At 38.2% G+C, this 16,559-nt stretch overlaps 2 protein-coding genes across 6 annotated transcripts in view; one reads left to right on the top strand and one right to left on the bottom strand.

Annotated features, from left to right (window-relative positions):
• mdfic (MyoD family inhibitor domain containing) overlaps positions 1-13,765 on the top strand; it is a 220,951-nt gene extending 207,186 nt beyond the window's left edge. Inside the window, exons 8-9 of the transcript XR_006400425.1 lie at positions 9,019-9,141; positions 12,508-13,765. The gene's annotated coding sequence lies outside the window, so the exon portion shown is untranslated. The remainder of the gene's footprint in view (positions 1-9,018; positions 9,142-12,507) is intronic.
• Positions 1-16,559, bottom strand: part of tfec (transcription factor EC) — a 58,878-nt gene that overhangs the window by 36,342 nt on the left and 5,977 nt on the right. For all 5 annotated transcript variants that reach the window (XM_044342624.1, XM_044342627.1, XM_044342628.1 and 2 more), the window contains one exon: positions 6,964-7,213. In XM_044342624.1, coding sequence (XP_044198559.1) covers positions 6,964-7,194 — 231 coding nt within the window. In that variant the 5' untranslated portion in view covers positions 7,195-7,213. The remainder of the gene's footprint in view (positions 1-6,963; positions 7,214-16,559) is intronic.

Here is a 16,559-nt window from a genome sequence, read left to right as displayed (position 1 = left end):
GTCTTAAAACCATAGATCAACCAATTCAAACTTTTCTGGCTTTTCAATGTGAAACTGAAATCTATGTTAATGAGGAAGTAATCCTTAATATTTTGTATGACACACATCTTTCCTTAATACTAGAGCAGACCAGCCATAATCAGATTGTAAGTATAGATATTATATGAGTGATTGGATGGTGGATGTAAAATGGGTATTATGTCAAACCAAACATTTGCCTTGTTTTCCAAGGTCATAAGGTCAGAAAACAGATTAAAGGCTTGAACATGCTTCTCCCCACAGGTCTCATTTGAATACATTTGCATGGGTATAATATTAATGTGCAGAAATTGAGAATAAGCGCTCAACTCTTCTACTACTTGTATGAAATGCATGGGTACTAGAACTTCAAAATCGATACACAAAACAGCCATTTCAGAGACATTTCAGGCCAAGCCAAGTGGCAACCTCCAGGGCTATAAAATGAAGCCAATGCGGAAGTGCCAAAAACTGCAGTTCCTCGAATGGCCACTTGAGGCTGGCTCCAACAGCGAGTCATTCCCCATAGACCCCCATGTTAAAATGCCCAATTTTACAACAGAAATAAATATGTTTACAGCCTGGTACAAAACACAGTTTTGGTCTCTATAGCTAATTTCCCTTTTCATGACAACTGTACAGGGGGGTGAATTTTTTTTAGAACTCACCCGTTTAAATTTTATTAAACCATAAAGTTATGCATAATGACGGACATGGCTGCTTTGAGTGACAGGTCCTCCAGCCGCTAAGTGGCTTGTTTCAGCCATTCGGCCCGCCTTTTTTCCCATTTTTGATTGGCTGGGAGTTACACAGCGTCACGCACTGCCAAGATGGCAACGGCTGGAGCGGCTCACTTTGAGCTTCAAAACCGCTCTTCAGAAACCAACGGGTGACATCACAGTAACTACGTCTATATTTTCATACAGTCTATGGGCCAAGCCCTTTCTCAGTGGCACAATTGTTGCATTTCCTTGGTCCTATGGATGGTTATGCCAGATTAATCTTGTTAACTAATCAGTCTAATGTCTATGTATTGTTGGCACCTGCGTGTGGTTGTCTAACAAGCAAGCTGAGGAAGGACTCAACCCAAAACGTCTGTGCATTAAATAATCTTTTCCACATAAGTCATGCTGTGCAGACCCTCCAGTTTGTTTTATAATAATGTGTCCCTTTAAAACCCACCACATGGCCGCACAATACCTTGCTAAGATTTGACCATTGTTTGTGTAGATCATTGGACATGTTAATGGGTATCTCTGCAGAGCTATAATTCCAGTTTAAGCAGCAAGAAGAGCAAGGACAACAAGCTTGTAATTTCATTTTTACCTGTTTGCTACTATTAGCAGCACCAATGGCGCATTAGTCAATGCCATTTCAATCAGTCCTCTTCGTTACTAATCACCATTCTTCCCAGGGGTGTCATACCAAGTCTCATACCAACACCTCACAATGTCTTTCCCGGAGGTCTCTCCATGTCTCTGGATGCTATGAATAGCTATCTTGGTGGCCTTGAAACCCCCCTCCGCCCCACCTTGAGGGATTATGATATGTTTTATCCAGAAGTGGCCTGTGTTTTTGTTCTGTGTGTCAATTATTGGGACAGTCTAATGGCTTGATCTCTGCTGTTGTAAGAAAACGATCAGCGTAGGAAAAAGTCAAGGGTGAGCTGGGTGGTGATGTGTGTGTGTTGTTAGGATGGAGTTATGTCCAGTGTGAGACACTAAAGAATTGAACATGAAGCATTTAGAGGGCTACTCTGTCTAATCCTATTAGTGTCTAAGATAACCCTTTCATATCCAAAGTGGTTAGGGGAAAGACCTCCATGGAAAAATTTCTCCAAAAGAGAGCAATTTCATCAGCCAGTCATGTAAAAAAGATGAAATTTTATCAAAGGCAACATTGAGAGGCGTCTAAAGTGTCTGAATGTTACTTGGTTGAGGGAATGAATGATTTGTTCATTGCCACTAATCTGAAATAAGATCTGTAAGTATGCAAGTATTAGGTTAGACTCATTACTTACACTGGACATGAAATTACATTCAGGGGTTACAGTGGAGATAGTTTAATTTATGATTTCTAAAATGAAGATAGTGATGCCGTCTTTAGTTATGAAATTATTTCAGTTAAGTCATTAAGTTTCTTTCTTCACTGTTCCTCAGCAGCATCTACAGAAAGGTTATTCATGTTAATCTAGCAGCTGGACTAGTAATAGCATCTGTTCACACTGATTTCCCTTGTTTTTCATGAAAAATGGGTGTTTGATCTTGTTTTTCAAGGCCTTATATTTCAGAAAGCCTGTATTATTTTACAGATAGTTGAGTTTGAAATATACTTAAGTAAAATACAGTTAGATCATTAGTGAGTATCAAAAGTGAAAATTAAAAAAAAAAAAAAAACGTTTCTTTTACACTATTGCGCTGCAAAAACTGGTTGATTAATCGATTAGTTGATCAACAGAAAATTATTTGCTAACTACTTTATTAATCAATTAATATAATACGAATTAATATTTTCTGGTTTCTTTAGTCTTCACTGTAAGTAAAACAAATTGGATTATGGACTGTTGGTCGGGACAAAACAAGACATTTGAGGACATCTCTTCGGACTTTGGGAAACAGTAATAGAATAGACATTTTTCACCATTTTCTAACATTTTATAGACTAATCGATTAATCAAGAAAATAATCGACAAATTAGTCAATAATGAAAATAATTGTTAGTTGCAGCCCTACTTTACACGTGTTACAGTTTAATGCCAAAACCTTAAAAAAGCTGTCTTCATTAGCTTCCTAACTACAGTGCATTATCTATATATAGCTCTGCGTTTTTGGAGATAAGCTGAAGAAAAACAGTGAGACTGTTGTCCTTTTAGGGATAATTATCTCAGGTCACATAGAAAACACAATTTAAGTCCAAGGCTTCATTTGATTAGTTAATTTCATTTAAAGTATGTTCTGTAAATCAGGCAGATAGTTGAGCATGCAGAATGGGTCAAAAACCAGGGTCAGTGCAGTCACTCTATAAAAAATGCCCCCAAAATTATTAGATGCTATTTAGTAATTAGAATTTTTAGACATATCTAATTCATAAATATACATCGATCTAACCCCTCACTCTCTGGCCACTGCATGACTGTCTCACAGTAACTACTAAGGTGATAAATGAGAGGTTCATGTTGATATTGAAATGGATAGTAATTGTGAGCATAACTTTTTTGTCATTCATCAGACATATATGATGTGTGTGGAAATATGTAAGTGAATAGTGCATAAAATGTAAAGCACTTAGATAAAATTGTTTTATCATACCATATGCATGATTCATTATTTTCAAGTTATTAGGTTATATATAATATAATAGAGGAAAGGTAATATAATAAGGTATGACCACCCTGCATTTTGGGTTCACTGAGGTGAAAAATAGTTGACATGGCTCCAGATTTTTTTTTGTAATGGAATGTGAACACGCCACAAGATCCAGCTGAACCTTGCCGAAATAATACACCATATTTGGAACAACCCTTAATTGCGTGCAATTGCTGGTGATAGCATGTGTGTTTTCCATTGACATATTTAATGTTTCCAGCACATTCTTCCATCTATCTGAATCATTACACGGGACTTCTGTCTGTCTCTATCCCTCCATTCATCCAGTCCAGCAGGGCAAACAGCAGTCCAGCCAGCCCAGGCGCTCAGCCAATCCAGATGGGTGGTCCAAACCAATCACCGCGGCTCTCCCATGCTTTGGCCTGCTAATGTCCCTGCTGCCCTGACACCCTCCTCTTTCTGTGCTGTCTCCCTGTCTCACGCATTCCTCTTATTTCTACACACCAATCTTTTTTAAAACGTCATGCTTTCCAATTTCTACTCTTTGAGTCTTGGCTTTTTCCCTTTTCCTTTGGCTCTTTCTCATTGGTTTTTTGACCTTACTTCTTCCTTACACACCACCTCACTTCTCTTCCTGTCTTGTCACTGAGATGCCAGGTGGCATAATGCAAAAGTGTGTTTTTGGCCAACTTCTCTCCTACTGGAGTGTTCTTAAGCCAATTACTTAATGTATTCTAGTTGTAGTGGAACTGTAGCTGACCTTGTGGAGGGACTGAAAAAGGGTTTCCCAGTGTTGATCAGTGATTTGACCACATTTTGAATTAAACATTGGTTGGATGGTCTTAAATTATGTTTCTTTTATTTTGCAGTTGAGGTGTGTGTCTGCATGTAAAATGTTGGTTTTGCAACTAAGACAAACCTTTGCATTTGGCTTTGATTGACACAGCGTCTACATGCTGGCCAGCTGAATTTATGGAAATTTCTGCATGGCTCCATTCATCCCCCAACGACACACTGAAGTTATGTGTCTGTTCCTGCCATGACTCACAGGCTCTGACATGGATATTATACAAACAAACCTTGAGTTGTTGTGAGTGTAGTGGCATTTACTTGTGGTGTGTACTTGAGAGCAGTTTCAGAACAGTGTTTAGAAGATAATACTGGCTTGACACCACACCATTTAGGTATTTAGATATTGTATACCTGAAGCAATCTCACACATAAAAAGCCTACTACAGAATGTAGAACTACAGTTTTCCGGAGAATCTCCAGAGAATGCTGACAATTTCTATATGTTGAAACACAGGGGTTCTGAGACCATATTTGGCCAAATGTGAACTAAATATACATTTTCAGACATTGGATAGGACAAAGGTATTTAAATGTCTGTCATTTGTTGTCTTAAAAGTAGCTGGAATTAGCTCTGAAATGTGAAATCTGAAGCTCATTCATGCTTTGGAGTGTAAAAGTGACTGGATGGTGGCACATTTTGTCACAACAGCAAGATATTAGAAAATACTCAGCTAAGTAGAAGTTTTTTTCTCAATAGCATCCATTAGATTATCCATGCCAGAGCAGAAAGTTGAGTTCTTTTCATTTGGAGAAGGATTCTACCCCCTCCTCAAGACATTCACCTGCACCTGACCTCTTCTCCTTTAGATATTGAAGGGGGCAGCTTGTACCTCAAGGCAGGTACCAGCTCACAAACACCCACACGCATTTGCACATGCACACAAACACACACATCACACACCAGAGCAACTTTAACACATGAAAGGCCTTCTACAGAAGTGAAAAACATACTGCAACAATGCTTTGAAGTCTATCAGTCATCCATCTAATGTAGGGATGTTTTCTGTTCCTCCTCCTCTAAAAGTCTGATTCATATCTCCCTTCCAGAAATTCCCTCCCTAAAGCCTGAGAGACAACTACAGCCGATCTGGGAGTCATTTGGTTCTTTTCACAATAGCCCCACGTATCCAAAACATCCAAAATTCAGTCTCACTTTTGCATCAAAGCAAAGCAGGAAAATAGATCAGATTTTTCAAAATCCCAGATGGGGCCTGCAATCTTTGTGCAATATATAAAAAAAAGCAATGCACATATATGCAAGAGCACATGAATACACGCAGTATGCATACATCGAATGGCATACAGTAATTGCAGCAGCCAGTTATGGCTCAGTGATCTGTCAGCACATTGTGTGGGGTTTTTAGCTGTCTGGACAATGGTGCTACAATCCCCTGAAACAGAATTCCAAAGAAATGACCCCTAAAACATAGAGTTCATTCAGATAGTTCCCGATGCATGTGAACAACAGCAATATAGTTACAATCAGGCTTGCGTGTATCAGCGAAAGATGGTTACACATACTATAATGCATTGTCCCTAAAAGAGTTATTTGAGAATAACAATATCAACAAAGGTTCCAGATGAGCATTTATACAGCAGAGACCTTCACTATAACAGCCCCAATTTGTTAACCTTTTTCAAAGTCCTCTAAACAGAAGTAATGAATAGACAACAATGTGTCCCTGATGTTGTTTGCATACAGAGCGCAGGAGGAGGTTCATCAGAGGAGGCCTGCTGTGTTTACAACCTGGTTGGGTTTCATATTTATGACAGCTGAAGCATTTGATAGAGCTCTGTAATTATGCATTTGACAACATTTTTTCAACCTGACAATTTGGTAATTAAAGACCTGTGGTGATATATGGACTAATAGGTGAAAGAAAAGCTCATAAATAATTTAAATTGGAGGTGGTAGTGGTTAGTATTGTGATCACAGTTTTTTGTGTAGGCATCATATAAAAGTAATGTAAAAAGATTGAGAGGGAAAAGGGAAGAGTAATGCACATTAAAAAAAACAAAGCCATAGGAGATGCATAGCAACTATTTTGAGACCAACTATAAACCAACTATGGATGTATAGAAATATAGCGAGGCAGTGATACGATTTATAGTACCATGAAACTGTATCATGATTTTGCAAAGGTCTTTAGAAAGCATTGACCAAATGTGAAATCACTCTGGTTAATTCTCTAGGAGGAGTTTATTAAAGTACAAGCCTGCAAATGGCAAAAACTGCGGAAAAAAGTTGGGGGCTTTGACTTTGAAATTTTGTGGGGGGCACTAGCAAGTCATTTTGCCACACTCAAGCCCAAGACCTGTATCAGATATCCAGTTTTGCCACTTCTAATGCATGTGCAAAGTTTTGTGAGTTTTTGAGTACCCCTAGCACCTCAACAAATCAAACACGGTTGGAAAGTTTTGTGAGTTTTTGTGTAAAAAATTTTGGTCCACAATGATGTGAGCAATGATCCCACCGAATTTCATGAACATCAAAGCAACTTTGTCCCAAAATGGCCCTGAGTTTGGGTTTGCTATGGAGCCAAATGGCCACGCCTGAGCCCAATCACTATAAAACATATAATTTCCCACCACTTCTGATGCATGTGCAAAGTTTCGTGAGTTTTAGAGCACCTTTAGCCCCTAAAAAATGTGATTCATTGTCTTGTTAATACATGAATGAGTCACGAATAATACTTTTATCCTGATTTAACACTCAACACTCTGATCCAGGACAGAGTCACCGTTATATTCTAGTGTGGCTACATACCTTCCATGTGTTTTGGGATTGGCACCAAACAGGAGGTTGTACTCTGGTGTAGGCATCACCATAAGGACACTGAGACTGGGAACGATGGGTGGTGCTGCTGGGCTGTGGGGTACAGAGCTGAGGCCAGCTATGAGGATGTGGTCCAGAATCCCATAAAACCTGTCTGTCATCTCTCTGACTAATCAACCACTGGTTGTCTGGGCCAGAGCACGACTGGAACATTTCTGACATCCCAAAAACTGGATCTAAGCTACAGAAAAAAAAGGAAATAACAATTAGTCAGTAAATTAACCAATTATATAATGAAATTGTTATATTATCCTTATTAAATCATGATTTATTCTTGAATTTCTCAGTGAATCTCTTATTAGGGAGAGGGAAACAAGAGGGCAGAGGGGAAATGCACGGTTGGATGTGTTTGTGCATTTGCATGTATTTATGTTCATTAGTAAAAATTGTGTTACACCAGTAAGATTAGACGCTTTTAGAATAGAGCTGATTACAAAGGCTGCTGTAGTTTGACTGGATACTAATCCTGAAAGCTGAACCGTTTCTTTAAAAAAAACATTAAAGGAACACTTTTCTGATTTTCAACCACATTACCACATATTAGTCATAGGGTGGTGTGTCAGTCATGTCCACACTTCTCACTTTGTGTTCTCTGGAGCCATCCATAGCTGCCTTCAACTGACATACATATTTAACATCAATGGTTATCCAAAGAAGTGCAGTTACTATATTAACACTGCGTTAGCTGCGTTTCTTTTATTAACTTCCTGCCTGGGAGCCTCACTGTCTGCAATCAGATTGGCGAACTTCATTTCTGACAGCAAAAGTTTCCTTCAAGCTATTTCAGCGTTCTGCAAATTATCTTCTTTTCAGGGGATTCCCTTAAATCTATTCAATCTAGTGACAATAGTATTTTGGTAGGGTTTATTTGTGAAATGAATAAATGGCTCCTAAGTTGATTTGTAGGGAATTTAATTCAATACAAAATCTAGCATTTCCATCATCAAGTGAATGGATACACAAACTTGATTATTGGTGTGACTGAAGTAACAGCAAGCAGCATGCCCCAGATCAAAGCATCTCAGATGCTGTGCCTTAAAGGTATACTATGCAGGATTTTCCTAAAAAAAAACTAAACAAAACAATGTATAGACTGATACAAGAGTAATCCCACTCAATCATCACTTATGACCCACTAGAAGTGTGTGGTGGTGTACTTTTCTACAGAGACTCTGCCCTCTGCCTGTATTTTCTTATTATTTTGCTGTGTTTGGGACCTTTTTGGGCATCAAACTTTGGGCAGTGGGTGTGTAGTCACCAGCCAATAACAGTCTCTCTAACTCTCTGTCTCTGTGTCATGGATATATAAAGAGCTGCAGGTCTGTGTGTCTGCTTGACCGGGGGTGGGGCTAAGGTACACACACACAGAGCAGAGAGGCCACAGCGGACAGGAAGAAGCTCTGCATTCACACAAAATCCTGCAATACGGCACCTTCCCAGAGGGCTGTACTGTTCTGCTCTCTCTCTCTCTCTCTCCATCTTTAAATGCTGTGTGTTTACAAACAGCAACCAACAAATCCTGCTTAGTATACCTTTAAACAGAATTAGTTGATATATAATCAAAAGCCAGTTTGATTGGAAAAACTTTGCTGCCAGCCATCCATTTATATGAATTGTTAATAATATCACCCATTAAGCTGCATGGCTAAAGGATTTTGGGTAGGATCATTAGCAGGCCTGTTAGGTTTTCTTTGTAAACTAAAATGTCCAATTTAATTTTGAACATATTTTTACAATACACTGAATCAGATTGAATATTGACACCAGTTTTCTTTTGATTTAAAGGTTATCGTTCCATCATTTTAGACTATATGGATGATGTAACATTTTTTTATTGCATTCATCACATGCAGGGTTTTTCTTGTAATTAGAGAAATTTATTGTTCTAAAAGCAAAAATGCAAGAAGAGGTCTAGCACTGAGCTAACTGAGCATCACTTGTGCCATGATACAAATTAAAACATACCACTTGATTTCTTTGTTGAAGGCTGAAATTAAGGATGGGCCCCAGCTGGAATACACTAGAGAGACTTGTCCAGAACTGCGTTAGATGGGGAGCAGTCATCAATTGCCGATGGTCCCAAGGGGACCCAAGGGCGCAAGTAAGGAAGTAAGTACTTCATATCTAAATTACAATATTTGAGTGCAAATTAGCTGTCACTGCCACTGGAGTACTCATAGAGAATACATGCAAAATAGGAGATTCATACAATTGCTATAATGCAGAACTGATTGAACACAAAGAGGAGGTAGGTGAGAGAGTGGAACAATGTGAGTGATTATAATCTTGGAGTTTCTGCCTCTCTCTTCTTTATCCTTCCCTCTCTTTTCGTGGGAGGTTAATTGGCAAGGCATATGGCTGTCTGGTTGTCCAAGCATGGCGCAAACAGTGTTTAATTGCCTTTATTCTGTCGCCAACATTGAAGAATACCTCTGCTACAGAATTTGCCAGGCAGTTCTGGGCACTGTGTAAAAAAAAAAGTAGATGACATGGACTCAGCATGAGAAAACAGCTTTTTGTAAACTTAGAGAAAGGGTTTTGTCCACCTAGCTGCATTCCTACAAGAATGGTCATTTGGGACAACTGGTTTGTCTGTGTGGGTTTAGCTTGAGTCTTTGTCTGGGGTTTGTGAGCTTGTCTGTTAGCCCATGGGCAAGGCATCTTTCTTAAATAACAATTGCCTGGCTCAACACACGAAGAGTGTTTTATGGGTGTGGGACAGGAATTCAACCAGGCTTTTGTCATCCAGTTACCCCTGCTCCATTACAAACCCATAAAGTGTGTATTTAGGTCAAATGGCTCAGGGTCAGAAGTGAAATACATACCTGCAGGGATGATTGAACCATTGAATTTCAACTAATTATTTTGGTAAATGCAGTATTTCAGAAATTGATTTGTCTGATTGCAGTAGCTGTGGGTAGAATAAAATTATTGCTGAATCATTTTTTTAGCTGAAATTTTAATGCTAGTTTCCTTCATTCAAAATAATTATTTTTGATTTTCTAGAGATAGAGCATCCTGACGTAAGGGGACTTCTATAGGAATAATTAGACCATGTTTACCAACCGTCTCGTATGAACAGTTAAATGCAAATTGCAAACTGAAATTGTGTCATACACAGGGTTTTTGTGTGAAAGTGTTGTATGTGAGGAGTGTTGATCTACTGTTGGCATCATTGTAAGAGGCAGCTGCCTTTCAGTTGTCATTCAGTGAATAAAAATCCTCTGTAGCTAGATGTGTTTTGAGAAGCTGTATCTCAAATAAGAAAACCTAGAAAAATTAAGTTTATTGATGGCATTTGAAATTGTGCCTCATAAATTTTTACATGTATTTATCTTATCTGCTGGTTCAATTAAAATGACTAATTTAAATATAACCTATGCTATCCAGCTGCAATTTACAATTGCACTAATCTCCTTGCATTAAGCTCTTCCTTATCCATGATCTCAGTAGTCCTTTTGTGGAATGAAAAAAGAATTATCTAATAAGGTTTTTAATAGTGTGTTTGTGAATGTGTTCCTTTTTCTGCCTCCGTCGTTTTGTCTGTCTTTACTTCTCCATTTCCACCAAACTATGGACTTTCTGTGATCTGTCCCCTTTATCAGCTGCCTCAGGCCAGGGCTGCATGCACTAACTCTCACTATCAAGGACTAACATGGGTGGTTGTAGTTTATTTCATTTCACTTAGTCAGGACTAAAGTAGGATCTGATTCAGAAAACCACTTTTATGACATTATTAAGTATTCTAGATAAAGGCCTTCATTTGGTTTGATTTCAAACCTGAGCGGGAAGCTGGCCCTGACAGTTACAGGTGTTCCTCCCTCCACCTTAATTAACTTACCTTAGCTAACTCAGTACCAACTGTCTGCTGAATAGCCGTGTAACACTATAAACAATGTAACTGTGATGTCCTGAACTCATGATACCAAAGGTAACATGATCACCACCTGATTGTTCAACAAGTGTTTCCCCCATATTTGAGCCTGTTTGAGGCGCTTTTCATCCAACTAAGAACTGACAGTAAAACCAAAGGCCTCCTGCTGCTCTGTAGATCAGGTCCACTGATATACAAAGCCTCAGGGCCACTGCAAGACAACAGGCAACAGTGGTGTTCTTCACATCAGACTGCAGGTCTGGTCTTCAGTCACTGTGATATGACTTGTTTTTTTTGTTAGTAGTGACAAAACTCTACAGAGATAGGTGAAAAACCAACATAAAGTTTTGGGCCACCACCAGCCTACAAAACAGCTTCAGTGCTCCATGGTGTTGATTCCCCAAGTCTCTGGAGCTCCACTGGAGGGATGAACATAATTTTTCTTTCATTCTAACGCATTTTTTTTTGGTTGAGATTTGGTGATTGTAAACATGATATACATTTTCAAACAAATTTTACAATTTTCAAACTCATCAAACTATGGGGGTTGAACATTGACGTCATCACGTTTTTAAATTGATATGACAAACTTGTTAGCAAACAGTTGCTTCTTTACAGATCCAATTAACATTACGGAATATCATTATCATTCATTTAATGTTGCGTTTCTGGTAATCTGGAAAATGTAAGTCTAATATTCACTCTCTTTTAATTCTGTTTTTGGTCTTTATTGACCCCTGATAGAAAAGTCTGGCTTTTTAGCTGCTAAATGCTCCACAGTGTTCACCACGTAGTCACTACTGTCTCTGTCTTTGTTTTTTGGTTCTGAGCAGGTTTTTAGAGCTTTTTCGCTGAAAGCAGCTGCCTGCTGAGGCCAAAAACAACGCTAAGAGTTTGCTGAGAGTGAACCAAAGCAGTAAAGTTGCAGGCCGTACATCTAAAACGTGAGCTGAAACTTGCTAAGAAGCTCAAGGGGACCTGCAGAGTCGGGGGATAATTCTCTGGAGGTTTGTACGTGACACCTCTCATGTACACAAAGTCATTTGATACATTAAATATTGATGAATAGTCACTTTAGCGCTCACTGTCATTATAGATCCAATACTTATTTTATATTAATTGTTAATTTATAAAATTGTAAAACATGTTCATCACAAGTTCCCAGACCTGAAGGTGAAAACTTTACATTTCCTATCTGTCTGTCTGTCCATGTTTCACACTTCCACAAATCCTCACCCACCCACGTGGAGACAGGAAGTTTGGAGTATCATTGCTGAGGATTTTCTGAGTGTCTGTGTCACAGATGACAAAACACACACACACACACACACACCACCGTCTGCCTCATTAAAACCTTTCCCATAGATGTACTACTTTGTACAGCTCTCCACTCATCATCACCTCCAATCCGCTCAACCCTTGCCTCCCTTTGAGCTCCACTATTTATTTTCATCAAGGCCTCTCTCTCTCTCACTTCTTCCTCTGTATCTCTCGCGCTCTCCCTCTCATCCACAGTGGGCTTTGTTGTTGGGCTGTCATGTATTGAAGCAGCTATTTATTTGCTTTTTTCGCCGCTAATTCTCTCTCATTGTCCCTCCTAGCGTCCCATTGCGTCGGGAACAAGGCCGCCGCGAGAGTTTTGTTCCCTGTGCCCAAGACATGAGTCAGTGAGCCAAGATAATGATGAAGAGCTCAGACACACAGGAGATCCAGCCTCTATCGCTGATCACACCAGCAAAGTCTTCTTAACATACATCCCTCACACAAGGTCATTACAATGTATTCAGATTGTGTGAAGAGCTTAGGTCACCATTTAGACTTGTGCTTTAAACCTATTTGGTTGCTCTTCTGTAATGACTCTTTGTTCTGATTCCAATCAGTTAAATTGTTTTTTGACATGACCCAACTTATTAGAGAAGTCAAGAAGTGTATGGGAAAAGATATTTTACATTTCAGTACATCACTTTAGTTTCAGTCTGTTTTAGTTCCAGAAGAACATAATAAGCTACACTGGCTGCTGAAGTCTAAATTCAAGAGAGATGCAAGGATATGGAGCTACTTCTGTCATCAACATATAGGCTTATACATAATCATATTCAGACACTTAAGCTCTATACAGCTATAACTATGTTAGACTTGTTTTTTTGAGAAAATAAGAAGAAATAGTAGAATTAAAACTCATCCAACTAACATTTAACTCCCTTTCTCCCCAGCCTCTCTGGTAATAATGATATTATAGCAACAGATAAGATGTGGCCTCCACAGAATTTTGATCAGAACTGCAAACTGTTTGTGCATTGCTGGAAATAAGACAGACAGGCATGTCTGTGGCAGCTTAAACTGGGGCAATGTAGCATAAAGACGCTCCATACATACAAACGAGAAGACTGACAAATTGGTTAAACACAATTGATATGCGTGTTATGCTTAAGTCACAGTCAAAACCAAAGGGTTCAATGCCAAGTCATCACAGAGTCAAGTCTTTTTCAACAGCTGCTCATAGATACAGTATATCTGTATCGTACTACTATAAGAAGACAGACTAATTGTGGATGGAGAAATGTGAATAATCGACATTTATGTTCTAACTAAAAATGAAACTGGTGGGAATTTTCTTCACATAAATAAACCACATAAATGTCCAACAGTGGCTAAGAAAGTGCGGAATTTGAAACTCTGAACCACAGAAATGTGGACTTGATATTGTCAAGTCATCACTGTGTGTCACAACAGTTTGACGAATGTTCATCTTGTGTCTGTTTTTAACTTATGGAGGTGTATTATTTTAACTTTTCAAACACAAACAGTTCATTCTATGGTTTTTAAACATTGTGGGAGACCAGTGGGTGTGAAGAACGAAACACAGAGCACAGAGGAGCTTACATGTTTCCCTATATACCATGTCATTATGCTTAAAATGTGGAAGAAACACAGACAGCATGTGCTTGCACAATTCCAAATAAAATATCTATCTAGTCCAGGAAAACAAAAAGATTCTATATGTGTCTACTTCACAAGTCAATCAGATCCATTTTGTGACTTCAAAGAGTGGTTCCAGGAAGAGGCTGTAGACCGTGGATGAACATTCACTTTCACTTTTCATCGGTCAAGGGTGTGCGCCGCCGCTGAGAGGAGGTTACCAGTCTCACTTTGAAGTCAGCCCTCAGAGCAGACAATGTTTACATTCTTCCAGCACATTAATCCCTCCTGCCCACCCTTCCTACACACACATCTCTCTATCAGACTGTACAAATGCTAAGTAAACCACAAAATACTGATAAAATTACACAAGTTTCATAATAAAAATGATAATAATAAACTTTCCAATTATTAAAATTATGATTATTATGATTATTATTATTGTTGTTGTTGTTAATAATAAGTAGTAATATAGTAGTAGTAATATAATAATATTATAATTGACTTTATTATTATTATTATCTATTATTATTCAATATTATCAAAAGCCTAAACTATTCATTGTAAGGGGACCCAATCTAACAAACTTTTAACAATTATGGACAATATATAATATGAGCTTCTTTGGAAGTCATTTCAATCGTCATACCCAGTTTAACCACAAGATGGTGTTGTATACACCTATTGCACTTCTTAAAAAAGACATTTGTTCATACTCGTTTCCTTCTTGAAACTGCAACTTAAGCCCCCACAAACCGTAAAAAAAAGTCCTCAAATATTTGTGAAGGCATATGTGTCATAACTTTTGACACACAGACAGGCTGTGACTCAGACATGAATGATCTCTCAAACTGCGAAACTCTTGGGAGTGCCCTGTGAAAAAATCTAAATGTCAAAAATAACACTGCAGAGGTCCATTATGCTGCACACTACTCCAGGTTTGCACCCCACCTTCTGTATACACACCTCCTATGTAGCACTGCACACATCTCTGCAGTTGCACACCACACATCTACACACCACTGCCCCTCATCCTCACACTGCCTAACACACATTTTCTAACACCCTGAACTTGTCTTTGATAAAAAAAAAGACATATAAAGCACAGAAAGCTGTGTTTGAAGTTTTAATAAACCTTTGAAGTTCTTTTCCCAAAATTAATCAGATGCAATGCTTTCTAGGATTATTCTTGACAGACGTTTTGTTTTAAAATGCTTTGAGGAAAAAAGAATACTAAGTCATCTTGAGTGATTCATCGTCCCATGAGGCCTTTACACATGTCCACCTATAGGTCATTCTGCCCACACGTTTTTCCCCTCCCCACCCCCAAACCTGCACACGCACAACTCAGAAAACAACATTCCCGTGATGAGCGTGCAAGATTAGAGAAGTTCACAGGGTTTTTCTTAATATATTGTAAATAATATCAGGTGACTAAAAAATGAGGAAGTGTCCCCCATGAGGAACTTTAAAGATTTTCCCGCTGTGTCATTCTGATTTCTCAAAGCTGCACTGAAACATACAACATGTTCACACGAGGACAAGATATTGCCAGACTGACACTAGGAAACAAAGAATACTACACAAGACATAATGCCGCATGATGATCATTTACTTTTAGGTACTTTTATGAAATGTATGGATATAGAGAGGAGAAAAAGTCGAATGACCGTGATGATGCATAAAGATGCATAAAGCAATTCAATGTAGCTACATTGGCATTGATTGTGAGAACTATTCTTTTTAAATCATATTGGAAAAGTATAGAAATACAACAATAAAAAAATATTAAAACAATGTCAAAGACTATGTGCAGTAACTAAACTACAAAATTTAATATTGCCATTTATAACTATAACCAGGATAGTAAACAATCACTTTCATCTCAAAGATGTCCATCTCAGCAAAATTCATAGAAAAGTTTGTGTCCCCTAATATGTGAATCTGCGCAGAAATTACATTTGCAAAGACTGAGAGATTCACATTTTGTTGAAGCAATTCTGATTTATTCTCACACCACTGATTAGCTATTGATTAAAAAATCTCTATCTTTAAAAATACCTGCAAATAATGTTTTGCAAGTCTTTATTTATACAAACTACCCACTTAAATTGGGTATTCTATCTATATAAAAGATTAATATGTATATTTAAGAGTCAAAAAATGTGTTCTTTTATATCCCAAAACATTCCAACATGCCAGTAATGAACTTCCTGTTAAACAGGATGTTGTTTGTGGAGAAGTGAGGTGATACACTCATATGGATGTGCTTCTTGTCCCCTCTTCATCAACATAGGCAAGGTCAGGTTTTAGAATGAGCTTTTCAGTTCCAAAACATTTAATTTTTTCAAAAATAGTCTTTTAGCTTCTGTTAAATCTGTCTTTGAAAATGCATTTGAAAGACATACCCTGTTTGTTATACTATAAGGCTGGGGAGAACAGAATAGAATAGAATAGAATAGAATAGAATAGAATAGAATAGAATAGTTCACCTCTCTTTGCAGGACAATATTTAGTCTACTAGTAATTCAGTGTATTTGGCATAGAAATAATCTAAAATTCTCAATTACCTGTAGTTGGAAGGTTATGGAGGACAGGTCCACTTGGTATATGTCTGCTTATCTACTTCAAAGTCCAACACAAAACGTCAAATTGTAAAAATTAACTTGCTTGCTGAGCTATCTCTCACTGATGTTTATATCATTCCTGGAAACTTGGACTAGTGAAAGGGCCT

The sequence above is a fragment of the Thunnus albacares genome, chromosome 23, assembly GCF_914725855.1.
Source record: "Thunnus albacares chromosome 23, fThuAlb1.1, whole genome shotgun sequence".
Lineage (NCBI taxonomy): Eukaryota > Metazoa > Chordata > Actinopteri > Scombriformes > Scombridae > Thunnus > Thunnus albacares.
This window is presented reverse-complemented; position numbering and strand designations above follow the sequence as displayed.